Source organism: Corapipo altera, unplaced genomic scaffold (genome assembly GCF_003945725.1).
Source record: "Corapipo altera isolate COAL_440 unplaced genomic scaffold, ASM394572v1 67, whole genome shotgun sequence".
In the NCBI taxonomy this organism is placed as follows: Eukaryota; Metazoa; Chordata; class Aves; order Passeriformes; family Pipridae; genus Corapipo; species Corapipo altera.
The window spans coordinates 1,655,062-1,677,504 of record NW_020884906.1 but is presented as its reverse complement, the minus strand read 5'-3'; the positions used below and the strand labels follow the sequence as shown (position 1 = coordinate 1,677,504).

Here is a 22,443-nt window from a genome sequence, read left to right as displayed (position 1 = left end):
AGGATTTCTGTCCAGCCGTACCTGGTCCCTGTTGGCTCTGGAGCTGTAAGTCCCAGCACACTGTCCATATAGCTGGGGTGCCACTGGACTGGCACAGCTCCTTACATGTGGCACTGAGGATCAGAAAGCCACAGAGCAGTGAAGACAGAAAGGGGAGACAGGGTCAGTGTTTCCTTGTGGTTAGTGGTTCCAAACGGGGCTTCAGCGCATGGCAGTGTCCCTGCAGATGGATGCTCTGCAGCAAGAGGCACCTGGGCTGTTTCTCACTCTCCTGCTGTTCCTTGGTGCATTTGGCCTGTTTTTTTATACTGCCTTTCCCTCCCGTCTCTTTCCCCATTAACTTGGGCGAACAAAGGGGTAAATGAGGCAGGAGGTGGCAGGTTTGGCTGCTGGGTGGTAGCACACAGCAGGTGTGGTGGGAATGTGTGTGTGTGCAAGTGTCACCTACAGCGTTCAGCTTTGCCACCTCAGGAGTGTGGGAGTCCTCCCTCTGGCTCCACCATCCTTCCCCATTCCAAAGGCCCAAGCAGCTCAGCTCCCCTGTGCCGTTTGTTCCTCAGGTGACTCGTTCAGTGGGATGCCAGCAAGTTGTTCTTTATTTACATTAGTGCATGTCATTAGTCTCTAATGGACCGTGAAGTCAAGAGGTGGCCTGGTCTGTCGTGAAATAATTGCACTCCAAAGAAAACTGAAGCAGAGGATTGATTCTGTTGTGCCCACACAAACAGCCATCAGTCTGTCCACCACAAACCCCAGAGCATCCTGCTGCTCCTTTGCCACAAGTGAAACTTCTGTGGGGAGAGAATGATACAATTTCATACTAAGACAGTAATTGTCTGGCTCGTGTAGTAAGTCTTTCCAGACATTACACTGAGTGCCATTTATTATGGGTCATCGGGGGGAAAAGAAGCGCTTATTATGATCTAGTGAAATCATCTCTGGCTGCAGAGGTTTGATTTGTTGAGGCTGGGCTCTTCTTCGGGATGATGAAACTTCAGAGCAGGAAAACAGTGAAGTTTTAGCCCAGGTTTTATGGTGTGGAGAGGGGATGGGAACCTGCTACTTATTTATGTTCCCAATGTTGATATAAAACTCACTTAAAAACTACTATAGAGCTGACATCCCTATTACACATGTACTCTCAACCAACACAGAGTCAACAGCCTTCTCCCAAAATGGGATTTTCCTCTGCTGTCTTTCATAGTGAGGTAATTGGAAGTTGCCAGAGAATTAAGAGCTGGATAAGCCATATTGCTATTTTGTTGTGTTGACCCAAGTAAAAGTGGAAGGCTTGGGCATTTTGTTTTGGGTTTTCCCCATGTTCCATAATTGTCCTAATCTTTTCTGATGTCCTGAACAGTCCAGAAATCCACACAGAGCCTTGTACAATGGCTTGAAAAAAAGGTTTTTATCTTTTTCTTGACCCATCAGCTTAAGAACTGCCTGCTTTTTAATGGATTTTCTCCCTCACTAAATTGAATGGATCGTCCCTCATTATCATTTAAATAGAAGCCTCACTCCCTGTGAACATGGAAAATTTGAATGTGGTAGTAGAGCTGTGATAATTTGAAATATTCGGAAGGTGGGGGCAAGGAGGGGGAACAGGCGGCAGAGTGCAGAATTGCTGAATGTAATTGTCATGGATTCTCAATTTTGTTGCCACAAGATGGGAAAATAGACTAATAATTGTCTTCCAACCCTAGTAGAATAGTTGCCCTAGTTAGCTGAAGCTAACACTCTAATTGTCATGGGGGCACAGAGATGAATGAGGATGTATGCAGGGCACAGCCAGGGCTAAATTGAGTGATATACTAAGGCAAAGAGCAAATTGGCAATTATTGGCCCAGCTGAAAAGGTTGGCAGGTGTGCTGCTTTCTCACGAGCCCTTAGGGGGAAATTGGAAATATAAAATATCGACCATAAATACTCGCTGATTAGGAAATATGTTGCAAGAGGTGCTGGCCACTTAAGAGTCAAAACTCTCCTTTTCAAGGGATTGGCTTCAGCTGTGCATAAAACCAGCAAGCGCTGCTACTAAGTTGTTCAGAGCCTTTACCTCTCATCCCCCAGGCTATCTTTTCTAATTTTCCATCATCCTATCCTCATATGTTTGTTTGTTTTTCTTTAAACATAATAAACGAAAAGCGGTCTTTTAGGAAATGCAGAGATCTTCCTCTCTCTAAATGTTCTTTGATAAGCGTTTAGCATATTGTATAGACTAGATATAAAATTCTCTCTCTGGTAGATGAATACAAAATAACTTCTGTGATTTCTGATTCAAGCAGTTCCCTGTGATCTGCTTTTCTTTGTGTGCCATCACAGGCACTGTCTCCCCCTTTCCCTCCTGCTTTCTGTGACACACTTCCCCTCCTGGGGCACGGGGATTAGAGCAGCAGCAGGGTACGAAGCTGCAGGTCCCTTCCCTGTGCCTCAGGCTGAAGTACCTTGCCAGAAGCACAATCAAAAGAGCCTCTGAAGTGAGAGTTGGGCTACAGTTGCTCCACAGCTCCGTGTTTATCCACTTTGTAAACTCTGGTGCCTGCTCTTGGCTCCGGGCAGGGTGGCAGTGCCACAGCAGAGCTTGGCGTGTCTCAGGTCAGGAAGGTCTCAGTGCCACGATCAGGGATGTTACTGAGTGGGTTGAAGGAGGTTTTTGGAAGGCCTGGGGTAGCAACGTGTGGGCTGCAAACTCTTTGTGGCACATGCTGTGCATCGTTCCCCGTGTGTAACGCTGGAATCTGACCCGCAGTTGGAAGAGCGGAATAAGAGCATGAGTCTTGGGAAACTGGTTTGAATATACATGGAAGGATCGTGACAACTTGCAAGTCACATTCTTCTGGAGGCAGAAGTTCCCGTCCCTTCAGCGTTCTGTCTGCTTTTATCTTGAGTGTCCCTTGAAATACCAAATGCTTGCATGAAAACTGCTGCTGCACAAATGACAAGCAAAGTTGTAATGACTTGCATGAAGCTTCAGGCCGTGAAACATAGCTGGGAAGGAAGAAGGTCTGGAGAAGGCTTTGGTAAATTGGCAGAGGGTGATGGTTTGAATGGCAACAGCAGTCATGTAGGTTCTCTGTGTTTCAGAAGGGTGAGGTCTTTTTATGTTGATCCTGACTGACTGTACCCAGTTCTTTGTTCCTGGTCAGTGACCAACCTTCCTTCTGCTGTCTGTGACCACGAGCTGCAGGTATCCAAGTGTCTTGGTTGGAAGCTGTTCTGTAGCTTATCAAGCCAGTTACAGATGTTCAGACCTTGTGTAGTTGGATGTGTTACTGAACTGGTTTTGCAGTGTTTCTAAGCATAACCCTCTTTGTTTAGCCAACATAATAAAGTAAGTGAATTAAGAAAGGAACACATTCAAGTTTCGCACGACATCCAAGTCATTCATCATGTGTTGTGGTTATCTTGTCAGGTCTGGGTTTCTAATCTCAGTGAACATCAGATGCACTGTGTGACCTTTGCCAAGTTGATTGAACTCATTGTATCAGCAGACAGGAGTGTGGTTGTGGAAATTAATTGCATTAAGAGACTCTGTGTTAAGGTCTGGGATATCTTCTGCCCTTAGCCCTTTTTGCCCTCCTCCCCACTTACTCCTGCCATTCCAAGACATTTGAGTTTTATAAGGGACTTGCTTGGAAAGGAAATACAACTGGACTTCTCTGATGTTCAAAGTTGAACCCATATTCTGTTGTTGAACTTTCCATAAATGACTGAGTGGAGGGTAAACACCCACACTTCCACGTGCCTCAGTCCTCCCTGGCTGCAGGGTTGGGGCCACCAAGGAAGAGTGGAAGGTGGGTACAGCTGAGCTGAGTTTCATCCTCAACAAATGCTATAAAACAGAACTAAAAATCACATCTCTGTACGTGCTGCTGCTTAACTCAGCTGAGTGATAATCAAGCCAATCAGGCTTGTGGCACTGGGCTCTATGGTAACTTTGGGCCTGTGATTTGGCAAGGCAGGACTGGGCACTAAGTAGGAGCTGGGAAATCTGCCTCAGTTCCCTCCTCCGCTGGGGGCTCCTCGGGGGACACTGGGCATGTTCTAGAATGGGATTAACAGCAGTGGTAGGAGGCTGTTTTTGGGAACTGTCCTATGCCCAGAAAGGAGTAGCTATTGGCTGAAAACACCTGAGTGGGAGGTACTTGATACACTTCAGGTTTCAGCCAACAAAAGTGGCATATGTCAGAAAAGCAGGAATGAACTCCTGACATTTTTGGAATATGTTAATTTAGGTCTTTTGCCAAACAGGAGGGAAAAAACCACTACAAACGAGTTAGTTTTGTGGTTGTGCTGCCATCATCTGCTTTTAACTTAATCCCCTTATAGTTAGTTTTTATATCAAGGATACAAAAGATCCAAGTTGAAACCTGCTTGACCCATTGAGAGAGGGGAATTGGCTTGAGGTGCCCTATTACTGTGATTATTACTGGATTTTAAAGCCCTTCCTGCTGTCTTTCTAGTTCAATAAGTAACCCAATGGATTTAAGAAAGTGAACAGAGGGTGTCTTGATTTCCTTTGCATCATGAGAGCAGTGGAAGGCCATGCTTGTATTTATACAAGGGAAATAACTTTTCCTGTCAGTTTAATAGACAATCTTGGAAAACCTGCTGCAGGTTATTGGTGAGATTTTGTCATGATTTTTTTTTTTCTAAATTGCAATCACCATTTTAATCAGAAATATAGGAAGAAATTTTTTGAATACAGTTGCAGGTTGCAGTGCAACTCAAACTCTCAAGGGCATCAGTGGGGGGGATAGTGGAGTCTTTCAGCAGTCAGATTTTGCCTTTGCTGCCAGAAAGGTGTATTTTTTTATATCCAGTGTAATTAACACGAGAGCTATCCCAGGGTAGAAATAATTCACTCTGTGACATAACTGAAATGTCTGTGCTGTCTGGTTTTGTTTTTAACCTTGGGCTTAAAAGGAACCAAAAACCTTTAGTTGTAAAAGAGGCACATCATCTGCAAAATATTATAAGCCATTTATCTTTAAGCACAAATGCCATCTAGCAGTGCAGCTCCACTTATGCGTCATTAAATGCACAGACCACACTCATTTTGCCCCTAACTAGTAACAGCCTCCCTCAGAAACCCTGGGTATTCCAAAGAACACTGGAAGAGGCACAAAGGCAGGGCTCAAACCGGGCAGGGAGGGCCCCTGCCCTCCCCAGGGAGTGCTTGGGGTTGCTCTCACGTAGGGCTGGCATTCCATACTCTGGCATTCCATACTCTGGCATTCCATACTCGGAGGGCTGACATTTCATGCTCCCCATCTCCCACTTCTCCGTGCTGTGCTGGGGTTTGCATACACAAAGGCTTTGGGAAGGGCACAATGATGTGGCAGCTGTTCTGCCTCTGGCTGCAGAGCGCTGGCCAGGTGGGGTGACAGTGGTGTCTCTGAGCTGTGTGTCTGTCAGCCCCTTCCCTGCCAGCAGTGGTTTCTGCAGGCACTGTCTGAGGGCCAGGACGAGCTGTCTGCGGTGCCTGGGTTGCAGTGGTAAGGGCTGGTTTGGGTTTGGTGTTGGGTGAACCAAAGGTGCTGTGCTGGTGGGTGCAGCGCTGACAGGGATGTGGCTGGCTGGGTGCCATGGTGACCACTGTCCCCTGTTGCCTGAGGACCTTCCAACAGGCAGAAAACAGACCCAAACAGCAAATACACTATTTTGAGAATAAGGATTTTCTGCCAGCCCTCCATGTGAGTGCTCCTGTCCTGCAGGTAAGAGCCTGGGTAAGTCATTCCAGCTGAAGACTTGCCCCAGTAACTGCTCTTGCCAGACAAGCCCTCATTCACAGTCAAAGGAGGTTTCTTCAGCTTTGGGCAGATGCCAAGTTAAACTTCCACTAAGATTTCTTATATTTGCAGCCACGATTGATTACTTTTCTCATTATTTGATCTTGATATAGAGACATACGGATTGAGCTGTGTTTATATTAACCCCCAAAGATTTTTTTTCTTTGGGAACATCCATCACAGTTGCACACAAACTGTTCTGCTCTGGCACTCGTAGCTGATATTAGCTGGGGGTTTTCAAAGCTTCTACATGTGGCAGTTGGTGTGGATCCTCCTAAAGAGTCCCAGTGTTCCCAGCTAACCAAGAAAGCAACAGTGGTTTGTTAGATGCACAGAAAAAAAGCATACAAAGAGCTCTGGAGAGTGTGGGGCTTGGCTGTGCATAAACCTCATCGTTGGAGAGGATTTTACGAGTCGAATCCAGAGAATTCACCAGTTACTAACTTTATGCATGCAATAAAAATTCTGAGGGAGGGGGAAAAGCCCCAGCCTTCCTCCTTCCTCCCCCCTGATTTTCAGGGAATTTAATGTTAGAACTTCTAAGGGAGGAAGAAGTTAGTGGATGTGAAAAATGCCAGAATAAATAACCATTCAGTTTTAATTATTTCTGATGTAACACTTTATTCAGCAACTGTTTTTATTGTTTTCTACTTGGTGGTTTTAAATCAGTGGTCTGCAGATTCCTGGGGTTCTTGGACAGCTTGGGATGCCTTAAAGTTATCTTAAGAAAAGCAGGTCTGTTGTAAGTGCATTTGAGTTCCTTGTCCAAGGGTCTGCTCCATGCCGGGAAAATATTTTATGTGTGCACAAGACTCAAAGATTGAAAGTAACTGTTTGACTGAAAATGCTCTGAGAGGCTGTTTCCCTAGAGAGAACCTTCTAATGAAACCTCTTGTTTCTGTTTTTGGTTATTATTTCCAATTAGTTAGACCTTGTCATTCTTGGTTAAATCTGAGTTGATGGAGGGGGTGGAGTGAGAACTTCCACCCTTTCTCCTTCTCTCCTCCTGTCTCTCCAAGCAGGTAATTTGCCCCCTCCTCATTTCTGTGTTTACTTTAGGTGAACTGTCTGATCAAGCTCTCCAAAGTGTTGGAACAGATAATTGTGTTCAGCTGTTGGACGTACTTACATAGATAGCAGGACATTGTTGTTAACCCATTTTCTGTACAAGGCTGAATTCCACAAGTACTTTGGGGTAAAAGGTACTTAGAGGGTGGGATAGGTTTCCCACTGTTTCTCAAAAACAGATGTAAATGCTACTGCCCTTCATTCCACCAGTCTACAGCTTTATTTCTGGGCAGTTTACATTAAAGAGGTTTATAAATAACTCCCTACTTTTTTTGTAGCGTTTGAGGGCAGATGCCAAATCCACGTGCAACAGGCAGAAGGTGGGAAGTTAAATGCTGTTGGTGGTGTGTTATTGCTGTCTCAGGTTCCCCTGTAAAAGTTGTCCTTTCCCTGCAGTGCAGAGGTCTTTGGAGCAGGACAGAGGGGCAGGCGTAGGATGCCAGGGGTGGGGACTGGCACCCAGTCACCTCTGGGCTGCAGAGCTGTGTCTGAGAGCTCTGTCACATCTTTCCTTCCATCTGGCACCCTGGTTCCTGTGCCAGCTGGTGATGGGCTGAACAGGGAACCCTCCTGCCTCCAGCAGCACACTCACTCAGTTGTAGGGCTTTGCTGTTGCCTGTTTTTGGCTTTGGAAACTTTCCTTTGGGCACTTGGCTGGCAAATTGCCTGTCTGGGGCAGGTGCAAGGCAGTGACACTGAGCTGCATGGGCAGAGTGATGAGGCAATTGAGTCTTCACTGAGGGCAGGAGTCTGGAAAGGTTTCTGTCTGTATCTTGGTATCCTCTGATCAAAAGGTTTGCAAACTGGTAGTACAAAGGGACTGGTGGAAAATTACAAGTGTTTGCAATCGGTTTGCATCAAACTCATTGGGCTGTTGTGCTGATTTATTAACACGATAACTTCTGACGCTGGTGCAAAAAGACAAACAGTCCTCAAGATCAGCCTGCAACAATTCAGTATTTTTGGTCAGGCTTTGGTACCCACTAGAACATCAGTCTTGGAAACAGGACTGCTGAGACTCCCTGGATCTTGTTTAATAAAATCACGTAGCGAGGGCATCGTGATTATAAATCACACTTGGAAATTGGCCTGCAGAGTCCTTGCTGGGTCATGTGGTGTCGTGTGCCACCACTGTTCCCAGCTTCTTTTTAATTTCCGAAAAGAAGGCATATAGCAGCAGCTGGAGCTGGAAGTGGAATTCATTCAGCTGCTCCAAGAAAGCCACTGCCAGCAAAAAACAGCAGCTCAACAGTGTTGGGTCGTAGAGAGGGGAAAGGGATCCAAGTGACTGGAGCTGGTGTAATGAGAAGGAAAAGAACCAAATGATTTGGCAGCATGTGAAAGAGGTAAGGATGTGGTAGAGAAAGGAGCAGGAGGAGCTGAAATGAAGAGCAGGAGTAAACAATGTAATTTAACTTATTCAAAAGGGACAGAATGCTTATTAAAGCTCTGAGAGATGATGAATTAGTGCTTTGCTGCTATTGTTGTTTCAGATAGAGTTGTCATGTGGTAATGCCGCAGCAGTGAAGGCTGGAGGCTCACGGATTCGTAGAGGGGAATGGAAAGTGGGATATGTGGTTACATGATTGAAAATTGGAGCTGATGAGGCAAAATGGGCAGCCCTGACTCGGGAGCGCGTCCTTACACGTGTGTGCTGTTCCCGGGGAGCTGCCACCACACCGGAGAGGGACGGTTCCAAATGTGCTCCCCGCTGCTGGGAAGGCATCTCCCACCCCGGGAGCTGTTCCCTGGTCGGGAGGAGCTGTCAGAGCCCTTCTCTGGCTCCTCAAACCCTTGTCTGGGGCAGCCCCGGAGCCCTCACCTGGAGGTGCTCCTTGGCTGCTCCTCCCGTGGCAGCACCACAGAATGTCAGGAGCTCCTTTGAGGCGCTCTGGCTGTGAGGTTTCCCCCTGAGGAATACTGGGCTGGGGGAGGGAATCTCGAAATGATTCTTATCTTACATTACACACAGTCTCTTGCATTACTTACTGTGGCATATTGTTTCCTCCCACAGAGTTCTGCTCAATCGCTTTCAGGAAGAGGCTACTCCGTAAGTCATTTTACAGCTAATTCTTTCACTTCTGTTGATGTTGATTGCAGAGGTTTCCACCACCTATTGCACAGCCACTGACATGAAAGAAATGCTGAACATAAGTAGGGCTGGAGCACAGGGCTGTCATGCACCTGCCAGGGGACAGCCCTGACATGTGAGAAAGCATTTAGAGCCTGAGGGCTTCTTAATTTAATATCATACTTATAGAGAGGGGGTGTTTTTTGTTGGTTTATAGTGTGTTTCAGCTAGATAGTCACCTCTGGAGAATTAAAAGACCTGAATGGGGAGAAAGTTTTCAACACCAGTGGGAGATGCTTCCCTCCTCTCCTCCCTCCCCCATACAGGTTTTTATTTGTGTGTTAAATACAAGTACACAATTGCTCCCATTTTAAGAGGAGTTGTGACCCTCACCATTGTGAACAAAAAAAGAAGTCAGTATTCCCTTTTTTTACAGTCTCTCAGTTATAAGACAAGTTCCCTTGCTTTCAGAGGAGGGTGTTGCTGGTGTTTTCTTCGCAGGGGTGCCGTAGGTACCGGTGTTCTGGGGTGGTGTTACAGGGCCAGGACACGTCTGCCTGTGTATGACATGCACCAGCCTTGTTTAATTGTCCATTCTGTTCACATGTACCTCATTTGTATGTGCAATAATGACATTTCTTCACGTAGAGGTGGTATAATTTGTTTATTTTGGGTACATTTGCTACTCAGCTGTCCAAAAGGGCAGGCACAGACAGGCTTGTGTAGAGCAATGGGGAAATAGGAGAGGGTGTGAGAGGCTTAGCAGTGTCAACATGAAAATTCCTGGAGTCACATTATATCTGACTCTCATAACAAATGTATGGTGTGGAGATATGATACCCTGGTTGTTCAGCCAATTAGTCACATGTACCCTTATTGCCAGTGCAAAGGTTGTAGATGAAGGTGTGTGCTAATCCTGTGTGCAAATCTGAATGTGAGTGTCTCAGTCCAGCAAACAGGTCCTGCCTACTCTTATTGACAGTAATTGCTGTTTTCACAACCTCTGCCATGATGAAGTTTTGCCTTCTAGGTGAATGGTCCCAGACTGTTTCTTACTAAAAGCTGTAACTGCTCACTCTACATAGGCCAGAAAAGGATTTTATGTACTTCAGGAAGTTGGTTTGGAGACCTGGTACATAAACTTTTGGGTTTTTTAAACAATAATCACAGAAATTATTTAATTATTTTCTTTCAATAATTTATGTTGTATGTTTGGAGGTGTATGATGGAACTTGGGAGCTTTTACCCTCAGCTGTGCAAAAAGAGAAGAAATTGGTAGGCAGTGCAGAATTTCTGGTCTGATCTCATAGTGACACTGCTTCATGCTATCAGACCTATTATCAGAAATTCGTAACACAAGACTAAGTACATTTTCATTATAAAGCCATTACAAAATAACATATGACTTGAAAAGTCTTACAGTTTCAATGAAATAATGTCACAAATTTTTAGACAGTAATTACATGTCTTCTAAGTATCCTCCTGTCTAAATCTTCCCAGCATCCCAGGTGAGTATCAATACTGAACTCATTGAGTGATGAGGAGTGTTTGCTGTGGGACATTGAGTGCTGCTTCCCATACACGTGGACAGTTGGATTCACCTGAGCTTCCAAAGGCAGAGGCTGTATCTTCTCTTTGTCTGTAAAATGCCATGCATGCCCATGGCACCACATAAATAGTAATGAATCAGCTTCACAGATTTTATGACTGAGGGCATGGTTTGGGAACTGAACAATTTCCCACTGGCTATAACATAGGTTGCAAAATCTTAATGGAAAAAGGCCAAAGAATTCTTTTCAGAGTCTCGAGGCTAATAAATCACAGGACTGTTTTCTTCCATTGCTGGCTCTTCAGAAATTTACTTCTGTTTCTCAGATAAATGATTTTGAGAAAATTTCCAGCTCCTTCTCTGTTGCATGTGTGGTGACAGGGTTCTTTTATTTCACCACCCCATAACTTCTCAAGGGAGGTGAGAGCTTTCTGTGTGCCAAGGCAGTGTTTTGACATCACAAATAGCGTGAGCTGGGGTTGCTTTTCTGTATGGATTGTCATTCTCCCTGTTAAACTGCCTTCTGCCTCACCGTGTACCAGCTGTTGAGGCTGCCCGTGTCCCTCAAGACTCTGATGCTGCTCTAAATTGATTTAGCACGAGGCAGAGACTGTCACTTCCAGCACTGCCAGACCCTGCTGGCCCAAACTCGCGTTGGAAGCCGATTCTCCCCAGTGGCACAGAGATGTTCAAACCCTCAGTTCAAGACAACTGGGCCCCCCACCAGGACTTGTCCATAATATCTTGTAACAGCTTTCATTTTCTCAGGGCAACAGCTGTATATGAAACACTGAGTTACTATTCTGGCTGTGCCCCCTGTTTACATCAAACAGGTTGTTTGCCAGAGATGTGATAAAGCATGATAAAAACACAGTGCTCCAGGATGCACAGTGGAGACGCCACTGCAGAGTGTCCCTGGTGGTTTTACAGTCTCTGTACATATCGTGGACAAAATTTCTTAAAAATCTATTTCCTCACAGTAAAGTTTGGAATGGCATTTACTTTTACTCGGATAGCATGAGACATATCTACGTCTGTACTGTTTCTGCAAGCTCCTTATCTCATCAATAGCATGTGTTTCATACCCTTATCTTGTTAAATGTATACTTCCTCTGTGCTGAGAAATAGAACACTAGTTTGTTTGTGGAGGTTAATATCTTATTCCTTTTATGACTCGATGGTTACATTCGTGTGATAAACTACTCCAGCCATTTGTCACACTTCCTGCACACACAGATGAGATTAGTGATCTTAGTCAGAGAGGTCTGTCTGTCCTCCGAGCAGACAAAACAGATTTTCTTCTTGGTAACAGGATGAGAGGCCTGTCTACCCGAAAATGCACTGATTTGTTAAAAAGCACGCAGAGAATCAGAAATTAGCTGTGTGTTGAGATTTGTGTCTCACCAGTACATATCCACCCTGTGGACCGTTTCTCAAATTTATTTCCGATAGTTTAGTCATGATAGTTAAGTTCTGACAGTTTAGTTGTAAATGAACTTAACATAGAAAGTAGTTAAAATGAACGTAAGATCAGTACATACAGTTTGTTATTAATAGATAAAAAGTTGCAGTTGTTTATCAGGTTGAGCACACTGTACAGACAAACCCAAGCTGCAGTTGAACTTGACTGAGTTTTGTAGAGAGCATGGAAAAGGATAGAGCTGGGGAATATGTGGCAGCTTAAAAAAAATAAACAAAAAAACCTCTTCCCATAAATTATGTAGTTTATTTATAGAGGGTCTGTGCAGCTGTTCCTCTTCTGAAATGGAAGGGGCTAAAATGTGGGAGTGAATAAAAGAATAAACTTGAAAGCATATGGCAAATGGATGGCCAGTGAGCCAACCTGTCTGAGTGTGCCTTGGAACCAAAGTACAGGAGGATGAGACGTCTTTGTTTGGTTTTATTTGTTCTTGAAAGATTTTTTGTTTTTTTAAATAAAAACAGTAACATACACTTGGCAACAGCAGCAGCTGATTTTCATTCTGAGCTTCTGTAAAATATCAAAGTCTTTGTAGCCTAGTCAAATCCCTGGCAGCTCATCAAAATCTGTTGATTTTGCATCTTCCTTGTTGAGTGCCGGAAACCGGTGTCTCAGATAACTCAGGCTGGAGCCCATGGAGAGAAAGAAATGTGGTAACACCACAGGGCTTGCAGAGACTCTTGGGTCACCCAGAGTCAGCTCAGTGCTATCTGCAACCTTCATTCCTCCTGCTTGGTGATGTAGCTGGAGAGTGGTTATCTCATCCCCCAGGTGAAGTTGAACCTGAGGTGGTTCAGGCAGTACTGGGTAGGCTTTGAGCACCCTGAGCCTGCCTGTACCCCAGTCTGCCCCTTCCTGACTGTTCCTCTCAAATTATCTTGTTGATTTTCGGAACTGGCTTTCCAGTTGCTAGCAAAGATCCTTACAGCCCTCTGGGACCCCTCTCCTGTGCTGTGCCTTTGATGTTGCTGCACAGTGGTCTGTTGCCCAGCACAGCTGCCCACAACCTTCTTACCCCTCTCAGACCTCTTGAGCTCGTGCCCATGAGCACAGTTGCCAGCACAGCCAGTTCTGAGCTGGAGTTGAGCTGGTTTGCAGCACTGAGGCAGAGACCAGCACAGCGAACTCAGCGGGAAGGAGGACTGCAAAGTGCTGGGCAATCACCTGTCGAGGAGCTGTTGACTCTTTGCAGGTTTATATACCCTGTAAAGCTCTTTTTGTGGCCTGATTCAGCTTTGTGCCAGCTCAGTGCAGTTCTGTGAGACCCTGAAGCAGATGGTCCCCTCTAAGGAGACTGTTACCATGCCAGGAATCCTTGGTGCAGGAGCAGGTTCGTGGTTTCGGTGTAGTGGTTACAGAGGCTCACCGAAGATCATGCCAGCAGCATTCCCTTGATCCCCTCTGTGCTTCAGGGATGCTCTTGGCCTCTTAGCTTGGGACCAAATTATTGGATTTGGAAAAGTACCTTCAACATCATCTTTTCTGTACAGACCTTAAATCAGTACCACTTCCTACACAGAGGGTGGTCCAAGACCCCAGGGCATGATTATGTACCTTGACATCTCTGAGGTGTTGTCTGGAGAAGGATAAATTTCTACATAAAGATCAGCAATATTATTGCAGTGAAGCATGTAATACTTGTGGTTGGGAGTTCCTGACTGTGCTGCAGCTCCTGGAGTGGAAGCACACTCAGTGGCCAGAGGCACACTGGGATTGTAACTAACGGGGTTTCTCCACCTGCCACTCTGTGACACACTCATGAAAAATCTCTTCTCTAGGTAGGTAACGTTTCCAGACTGGGCTGGAAAATTCACTGTATTTTAGAACCTCTGATAAATTAGCATTTTTCCTTGCCAAAAATCAATACTGGAAACAGGGCTCTTGTTACGAATCTAAAACTCCTTGAGCTGGAGCCAAAGTTAAATGATAAAACTGAATTTAATAAGTATCTCCTCCAATAGTGTGCCTGTAGGCTGGCATTGTGAGCTAGACTCTCTGGACAAGATTTATGAATAGGGGAGTAATAATTCCAAAACAAGTATCAATCTCCTTTTGCCATGATGCCAAGCATAAAAGGGGGACTGTAATTGTCTTTTTTTTTCTGGACAAGAAAAAGAATGGCAGATAGGTCTCCTTCTGGTGGAGCAATACTCTGTCTTCTTTGAAGACAGTAAGAAAGAGAAAAGAAAAAAGGACTGTAATAAAGTGACGTGGCCTGCAGGAGCAATGACAGCACAACAGATAGAAAGAAAAAAAGAAAAATAATAATGTGTAATAGAAATATAAAGGATTTTGAAAGGAGTTTTCCCTTTAAGCTGTCAGGAATTTTAGAAAGCCAGACATAAAATGGTGGGTGTCAATCCAAAACATTTAACTTCTGCTGGTTTTTATTTTCACGTGTTCCTAAATAGCCTCACTTTACAAAAACTATCCCCATGCTTGAATTCACTTAGACAGACTGAGTTCTCTGAATAAATGAAGAGTTTGTTTGCTCTGAGTGCTGTGTGGGATGGAGCCAGGTTGCTGTAAGCCAGCTGAGGAGCTGGCCCCTTGGCTCCAGGGGCTGTCCCAAAAGCCATGAGCTCAAATTGAGCTGAGTAATTAGTGCACATATTATTCCAGATCCGTGAGAGCTCTTCTGAGGGTTTTTGAAACGTCCCATGAAAAGCATAAGCAGAAGTACAAACATAAATAAACTACATACTTCAGCTTTACAAATATTGGAGTCCACGAACTTCCTTACAGCACATTTTCCTTTAGAAGTTCCCTTTTCTGAAAGTCTGTTTCTTCTTAGATGACCTCTGCTTTTAATTAGGATGAAAAGTCCCATAAATTTGCGCTCATCTCCGCAGCCATAAGCAAGCACAAAGGGCCCTCTCTGCTGAGCTGCCCTCTGCCTGCACAGTGCCCTTGGCACAGGGGTGGCCTCGGAGGCTCCCGGGCCCAGCCAGTGGTGCCCCTTTGTGGGATGGGATGGGATGCTGGTGATGCCCATAACCCCCAGCTGGCGGGGGCACAGCCGGCTGACACCGCCAGCCCCGTGAGGGACGGGCCCTGTGACTGGTGTGTGAGTTTTGCCTGTGGTTTTAATCTCCCCGCTGTTGCCCCTGGCTCAGGGTGGGAGGGGTGAACAGATCTCTAATCTGACTAGAAAGGCTCTATTGTTAAACAGAGGCATCCCCCCGAATTCCCAGTGCTCCTCGGCTTTTGGGGTAGGATAACCTCGCTGTCGCTGCCCTTGCACGCTAAAATGAAAAGTTGTCCTAAACCCATCTTGAATTCACCAGCCTGGAAAGGATTACATCCTGCTGAAGAGGAAAAGCAAAGCACTTTGAGAATATCTGGTCTTTATTTCTGGACCTTTTTGATTAAGACTGTCCTGAGGCAGTTGTGTCATATATATGCTGTAGTGTTCTTTGTGTAACAGGGCAGGGTGTTTGCCTGTCTGTCACAGCTGTTTTTGCATTGTTATTTGCCCTCATGGGTCTCTTTCCTTAGAATCCATTGCCTTGTTTTAACTCTCTTTCCCTTTACCAAAGCCAACAAAAAGATGATTAAAGCAGACAGTTGATTAGATTAGAATCAGGGCTCCTTACCTGATGAGCACATTGAACAGGGGTTAAGTGTGGGGCCTCTTGGGGGATTTGCTTTTGATTTTTCCTTAATTCTCTGATAGTCCTGTGCAGTGAGAATGGGCAGTGCTGGGGTTTTATAACTTAAGAGAGGGTTAAAATAGCCCATTTGTGAGGGCTGCTGGAGCGCACTGGTGTTTGCTGTGCTGGGTGCTGTGGTGAGTTCCTCGGAGGAAATTCGTGGGGGTGTAACAGGGGTTCACACTTTCTTGTTTTATCTCGTATCTCACTGTGCCCTTGCAGAAACCTGCACCCAAAACCACGGTGTGTAAGGGGAGCAGCTGAGGAAATAACAGTGCTGCTGCAGAATGCTCCTCTAGAAATAAAAGATGAACATGGTTTTTTGACCTTGATAGTGAGGTAACAAGAGAGATTAAAGAAAAGGGATTGGGTGCATCAACCTTGTGGGTGTTGTTGGCATGAGGGATCACTGTCCGTTGTCTTGAAACATCATGAGATTTAAAATATTTAATTGTGCAAATCAGTGGAATACCTTGATTTCCTGTCAGTCCCCAAATGGTTTCCCTATGTTAAACTGCACTGAAATATTCTAGAGAGGGTGTGTTATTTGGGTGATGATAAAACACTGCACATCCAGAGTGTAAGGAAGGTGTTCCTGTAAGTCCTGTAGGTCAGTGGTCTTTACTCAGTTTCACTGCTTGTATTTCTTCCATGTCATCTTTTTTTTTAAACTGGGATATGTTATTAAAGGCAAGAGAGATCTTCAGTTTCTTCCCTGTCCTGACAGAAGACTAAGATGCAACTTTAATTTAGCAAAACAACAGATGCAACCCTAAGTCAGCTCTCACACGGAGAAAGCTTTTGGTAACTTGCTGAAGGTGTGGCAGCTCTGCTGTGAAAGCTGCCAAGGGGTGGAAATCTGCTGTAGGCTGAGGTTTCTCTCGTTCTCACTTTGTATTTCAGCCTGGCTGCCGTGGAGCTGGCTGCTAAAATGTAAATATACCGGGGGTGTAGTTGGGCTGCAGTGGGAAGGCAGCACTCCCCTGTCCCTGAGGGGCAGAGAGCGGGGTGGCACCGTGCCTGTGCCTGCATGCAGGAGCTCAGGGAGGAGCCCAGGGCCTTGGGTGCCTGTCCAGGAACTGTTCAGCTCCTGCTCCAGGAGTGAGATGGTTGCTGCAGAGACCAGATTTCTCATCTGCAGCTCTTGCTTTGCTGGAAGAGGAGCACTCAGATGGAAACCATGTGAGGTGTTGTCTGCACAGGGTCAGTGTTTGCACTTCCTGCTGCCTCAGTGTTTCAGCATCACGGTTCCTTGTGGTCAACACTTGCCTCAGCCACTGTGACCTGCTGATAACATTTCAGAAAGGTTTCCTTTCTCCTTTTTACAGAAAATAAATAAATTAAACTGTAAGAGACTTTTGTGATGCTGAAGAACCAACTGCAGTTCTAGAAAGCCAGGGAATTCAGGGCAAGGGCAGAAATGTAAATGAATCCATTGTGCACAACTTGGGTGTGAGAGGAATCAATTCCATTTGGCAACTGGTGAGGCCAAGTACTCTCTGCTTTTTCCTTGTCTTTTTGTTTTATTAAATAACTTTAAGGAGGCAGTGGTGTAATTTTGAAATTCAGGCATTGCTGTATCCCAAAGTTGTTTTAAAACCCTTTGATCAATGACACTTAATTTCATGAAGAAATTTTTAACTTCCAGTTCAGAATACCCTGTGTTTCAACTTAGTTTTCAAGTGACTTTAGCTGTTCTATCTTTTTTTCAGCTCATCACAGGTCAGAAGCTCAAAGGTATTAAGGTTGAGTAAAACAACTGTTCATCACTCTGAGCTCTGCTTTGTTTTTGTGGGAATTGTCTGCGTCTGTAGCACCTTCGGTTTCATTACTTTTTATAAAGTTTGGTTTACTAACCTGCTCTTGGAACAGACACAACCAACAAAGCCACTTTTTAATTAGCCCTGTGGCCCATCCGGTGTGTGTGTGCTCACATCTTGGCTGTGCAGTGTACTCCCAACGAAAGGGAACAGTCTGCCATAGAGTCTGGTAACCTCGAGGTCAGTTTTAAGCTCAAAATTGCTTTTGATTATAGAGTTAGTATGTGTCTCAAACAATAATAAAAAATCCAGCAAGCACTAGTGGTCCTTACACAGTGCTGCTGAGTTCCACACTCCAGTGGTATCACATGTAGGATTTAATGGAATTAGCTGCCTTATTTATACATTCTTTCCAGATGAATTGCTGTGCTTCTGATGGTGAATATTCAGAGGTTTGCAACCAGGAGGATGGAACATTTATCATAGTTACCTCACTGTGGACACGGCTGCAGTGGTTTTCTACAGGAGTGTAGCCTGATTCATACCTTTGCTGTCTGCATTTCATCTCTGTGCTACATGATGGATAAGATTTTGTGTGCCTGAGCACTTATGGCCTAGATCTGTAGTATCCTCAGGAATTCTCTTGTCTGATTAGTTCCCCACATGTGTTCACCAGAAAGCCTCACGACACTGGCAGTTTTTGGGAAGCACGTTAGATGGAGATGCTGGGTGTTTGTAAACCTCAGGTCAGTTTTTTTGGACTGGTACTTTGCTGTTTGTAACTGTTAGGAAGTGCTGGGTTTGATTAGGAAGCTATCTAGTGTGGGGTTTGGGTTTTCTGGACATGGCTGAAATGGTTCATGCTACTCTTGAAATCAGCTAATCAAAGCACAGGACAATTTTTGGACATCCTGTAGCAATTAGAGTGCTGTAGATGAGGGATGGTATAGACTGCGTGGTGTGTGCTTTGAACTCTTAGAGCAGCGTGCTCAGACCAGTTGGTAATCACCAAAGGAAGAATTGTTGCATTTAAGGTGGGTAAAACATATATCTGTTTTACAAGATTGATGAAATTCTGCCATCTCCTGCTTTGACTGGTGGGTTCACCTACCTTCAGTTGCAGAATATGGTTGAATATTAACTCTTCTTCAGAATTCTTCTCAGTGAACTTGTTTCTGATATAATCACATGATTGTGACAACTACTAGAACTCTAAAAGTGATGTCCCATTGTGGGCCCAAAGCCACATGCCTGTCTTTCTGCCACCTAGGTAAGGGCAACAAATGGTATCAGTGGGAAAAATTTCTTACTAGGAGGAAGGGACTAGAACTAAGGGCTAAGAAGCTAAACTTAGTGGGATACTTGTAATGAACCAAAGATTCAAAATCTGATCTCAAAAATCACTTGTCTAAAAGGCTTTTCTCTGTAAGCATTCCTCATAGTAAAACACAAGCAGGTGTTGACACAAGCGTGGTTGTAAGGCTTGTGATCAAAGTCAGATCAAACCTCCCCTTCCAGTTCTCAGAACACGTTTTCCCCATGTATTCAAGTCTCTTCCAAAGCTGCTTAATAGCACCTAGGAGCACACTGGTTTAAGAGAAAAAGAGCTCGAATCATGAAGATTAGAATATCCCAGTGAAGATGCCCGAGGCCACTAAACACTGTGTGACTGGCAGGCATCGAGTTGTTACAGGTGGAGGGTGGTCACAGACTTTGTCTGAGCATCTTTCCTTCCCCCTGAGGACTTGCTGTTCTCTGGGGAGTCCTAATTCAGTTCATTTCTAGAGAGCCAGGGAAGAGCAGGAGAGAATAATAAATGGTCCCTTGAAAACAAGAGGCAGTAATACACGCCACATGACGACCCAGACAGCCTGTTTAACTGCAGCCAGTTTCCTGCTGAAGATTCATTTCTGAGAGATTGCGAGAGCCCTCGAACAGGAAGCTGCAGCTTCACCAAACCGTTTCGGTATCAGTGTGTTATCTGTGGTCATTCCCCTCCACAGCTTGCGGCGAGCTTCTGGTTAGCAAGAGAGGCACTTTGAGCTGAGCTGGCATCAGTTCCCACCTACTTAATCAGTTAAGTTGTGAGCCCTGTGGTTAGCTCGAATCCCCTGGTCGTCTTGTGGATTGCCAGTGACAGGAAGGGGGAGATGCATTGAGTGGTTCCGACAGGAATAGCTTGGTTATCTGATGGTCACCCCAGAGACTGATAAAATTGTGTGAGCTCTTTTCTGAGAAGACATCAAAAAACCAGAAACTGTTCTCTCTAACCACCTGAAGAGTTTACAACGTCAGGGGAAATTTTGCTTATCTTGAAAGCCTCAAAACTGTTAACCCGCCTTCACCGCTGCAGACCACAGCAGTGCCTCAGACTCTCAGGACACGCAATGAAGCTACAGCCCATCACGTGCAGGGCTGTGATATCTTACTGAGCAAAGGTTATCATTCAGATCTTCTAAAATTGCTTTGGCACTTCAAATTCGGAGGTGAACAGCTTGAAACATATGAGAGGAAGCAGGCTCTTCGGAGGGAGCAGGCTCTGTATTTTTAGAAAACTTGGCCTCTTTGAGGCTGTCGCGTTGTCGGGAGTTTGGGCACACGAAGTGATGAGTCACATTTCAAAGTGTGGCCTGTTTGATGAACCCCCACTGATCTAAAGCCAAACTGATGGTGAGTGTGACATGGGCTTGCAAAGGTTCAATGGAGGAGGTGGTCATAGACTTGGGACCACTTGGGGCACTTGGTTTGGTTTTGTCCTGTGTTTGCTGAGCAAACCTCAGGGTCAGAATGGACAAGTTGCAGCAAAGAACCCTGAGCAAATGAGGTTTTAAATTAGTACGTTCATAGAGGCCTTGAGGGGATTGCTCTGAGTGTCAGTGCCTGAGTTCCTCTGGCCTTAAAATGGGGTAGTGGTACTCATGTCTATTGTCAAGATACATAGATGGGAGAGTGTTTTACTGAGTATTTACTAAAATGGGTGAGGTAGTTCTAAACAGAAGATCCACCTCATTTTTATGTCTTGTGCCTAGAATATAAGGAGCTCTGTGCTGCTTGTCCTGTGTCTGACCATCCCTCTCCTCAAACCAGGCCCCTCAACTTCTCTCCCCCAGGCTGCAGATGCCTGTCCTGGCAGTGCTGGGATCCTGCAGATGCTGCTGAGCAAGCGTGGGGAAGGGAGTGCTTCCCCTGGGCAAAGGCCTGGGATGTCTTCTGTCCATGGGTGAGAGGCCCCCGTGGCCAGTCTGGTGTGTGATTTGTAGCTGTAACTGTCACCATAATGAAATCCTGCTCGTCTGCTGGTTTTATTCGGGTTTTGAAATCAAGGCTGGGCGTTTGGAAGGGTGTGTGTCTGTACTGGAGGCCTGAGAGATGCTTTATTGTGCTGACATTGCTTGGCTCAGCCTCTGTCAATAACGACCACAGCAATCAGTGCATTTTGGACTCAAAGCTATTTCCCTTCCTGGTGCAGATTATGTCTGGTATGCATAACGTGTTAATTTAACAAAGCAGTTCTTTTGATACAGCTTTAATTTTTTAACAACAGCTCGGAGGCAATGATGTACAGATTATATAGTGTCAGTTTCCCAATTAAAGTTTTACAGGAAAATACTCTGGTTTTGCTTTAAGCCTGTGTTGAATTCTTCCTTCTGGCACTTGTGCAAATGGAAACTGTGCTATTGCAAAGCATCCATTTGAAACCTTGAAATATTTATTGAGGCTGCATTGAATACTGAAGCAGGAATCTTCCTGTAGGCTTGTTGATGTCTGTCATATGCATTTATTTTGTAATTAAATGTCTGGAAGCTTGTGCTTGTGCCTGTGTGGTTGGTTTCTTGTGCTTTATTTTTTGCAGGTTTTGTTGATGTTAAGATGTTTGGTTTTTTTCTGATAACTCATCCCTTTTAAGAGTTGCTATAAAATCTTATCCAGGGCCAGACCACATCTTGGATGTATAGCAGTGAAGCTCCTATTAATTGTGGTGCAGAACACTGAGGAGGTGGATAAACTGCTGCCCTTCTCAGAATGCCAGACCTTGTGAAGCACATTCCTGCAGCATCACATGCCTATTTGGAGGCTGTGGGATGGCAGGCACCTGAAGGGACTAGCCGAAAACATTTCATTCTTAAAGCGCTACCCACAAACTGAACATTTGTGGATTTTTTTAGTTACCCTTTCTTTTCTCTTCCCAGCCCTTTGTCTTGGATAAGATCAGGTCAGTGACCTTTCCTGTTCACATAAACTGGAAGCCACAGGGACTGCCCATATCCAAAATTGCCCTCTGGTCCAGGAGAGCCTGTGACCCACAGTGTGCTCCCAGGGCTGTGATGGTGTGGAGTGAAGCTCAAAGGGCAAAGCTCTGGCATTAGGCAGGACTAAGAGTCACCAGCTCTGGTGAAAACAGAACGTGCTTCTGTGAAGTTGCAGAACCAAATGCCTGTTGGCATCTCCCCTGTGCCCTGCTCTCTGGTGTCCTGGTGACTCTCTCCAGGTACTACCATGGCTCAGTCCGACCTGAGACACATCCCAGCTCAGGGAGTCTGACTCACTGGCAATTGTGTGATGAGTAGAACTGGAGTGTCAGATGTGTAATTCAGTGGCATTAGTTGTTGCCCAGGTTTGCTGGGGTGCAGGGTGGTCTGAAGGTCTCTGCAGTTGCATTCCAGCCCAGCCATCAGTGGGGAAGTGCAGCTGCTCTGAGGGACAATGAACCTGATCCCTGAACCTTTGCCCACCCAGGCTGGGGCTGGGGCAGGCAGCTTCCCTGCCTCTGGAATGTGCTGAGAGTCTGAAATATTCTCTGCTGCCCAAGTGCCAAGGAAGGCACCTGGCCCACATTGAAACCAAATGCTGCATCTCGTGTGTTTATCATTTCCCTTGTTTTCGTTCTTCTACTGTTTCCAAACAACTTCTTTGGATTAGTCCTACTGCTAAATAATTATGACTTTTTTATCTACATCTATTTTTCAAGCTTGGCTGCATTATTTTTGGGCAACTATTTAAGACTTCCATTATTTAAAAAAAACCACTGTGTCCATATTTGCATATTTGCATTTCAGAACGCACAAACAA

The 22,443-nt window shown here is 45.2% G+C and overlaps 1 protein-coding gene and 1 long non-coding RNA gene across 20 annotated transcripts in view; one reads left to right on the top strand and one right to left on the bottom strand.

Annotated features, from left to right (window-relative positions):
- Positions 1-22,443, top strand: part of FBRSL1 (fibrosin like 1) — a 508,705-nt gene that overhangs the window by 225,664 nt on the left and 260,598 nt on the right. For 15 of the 19 annotated variants that reach the window (XM_027652110.1, XM_027652115.1, XM_027652121.1 and 12 more), the window contains one exon: positions 8,875-8,910. The exons of the other annotated variants lie outside the window; for them this stretch is intronic. In XM_027652110.1, coding sequence (XP_027507911.1) covers positions 8,875-8,910 — 36 coding nt within the window. The remainder of the gene's footprint in view (positions 1-8,874; positions 8,911-22,443) is intronic. 19 annotated transcript variants of the gene reach the window in all.
- LOC113951294 lies at positions 15,291-22,130 on the bottom strand. Its single transcript, XR_003529102.1, has 2 exons — positions 19,086-22,130; positions 15,291-18,467 (listed from the first exon to the last, which is right to left on the bottom strand). It is a non-coding gene; the product is annotated as an uncharacterized LOC113951294 (long non-coding RNA).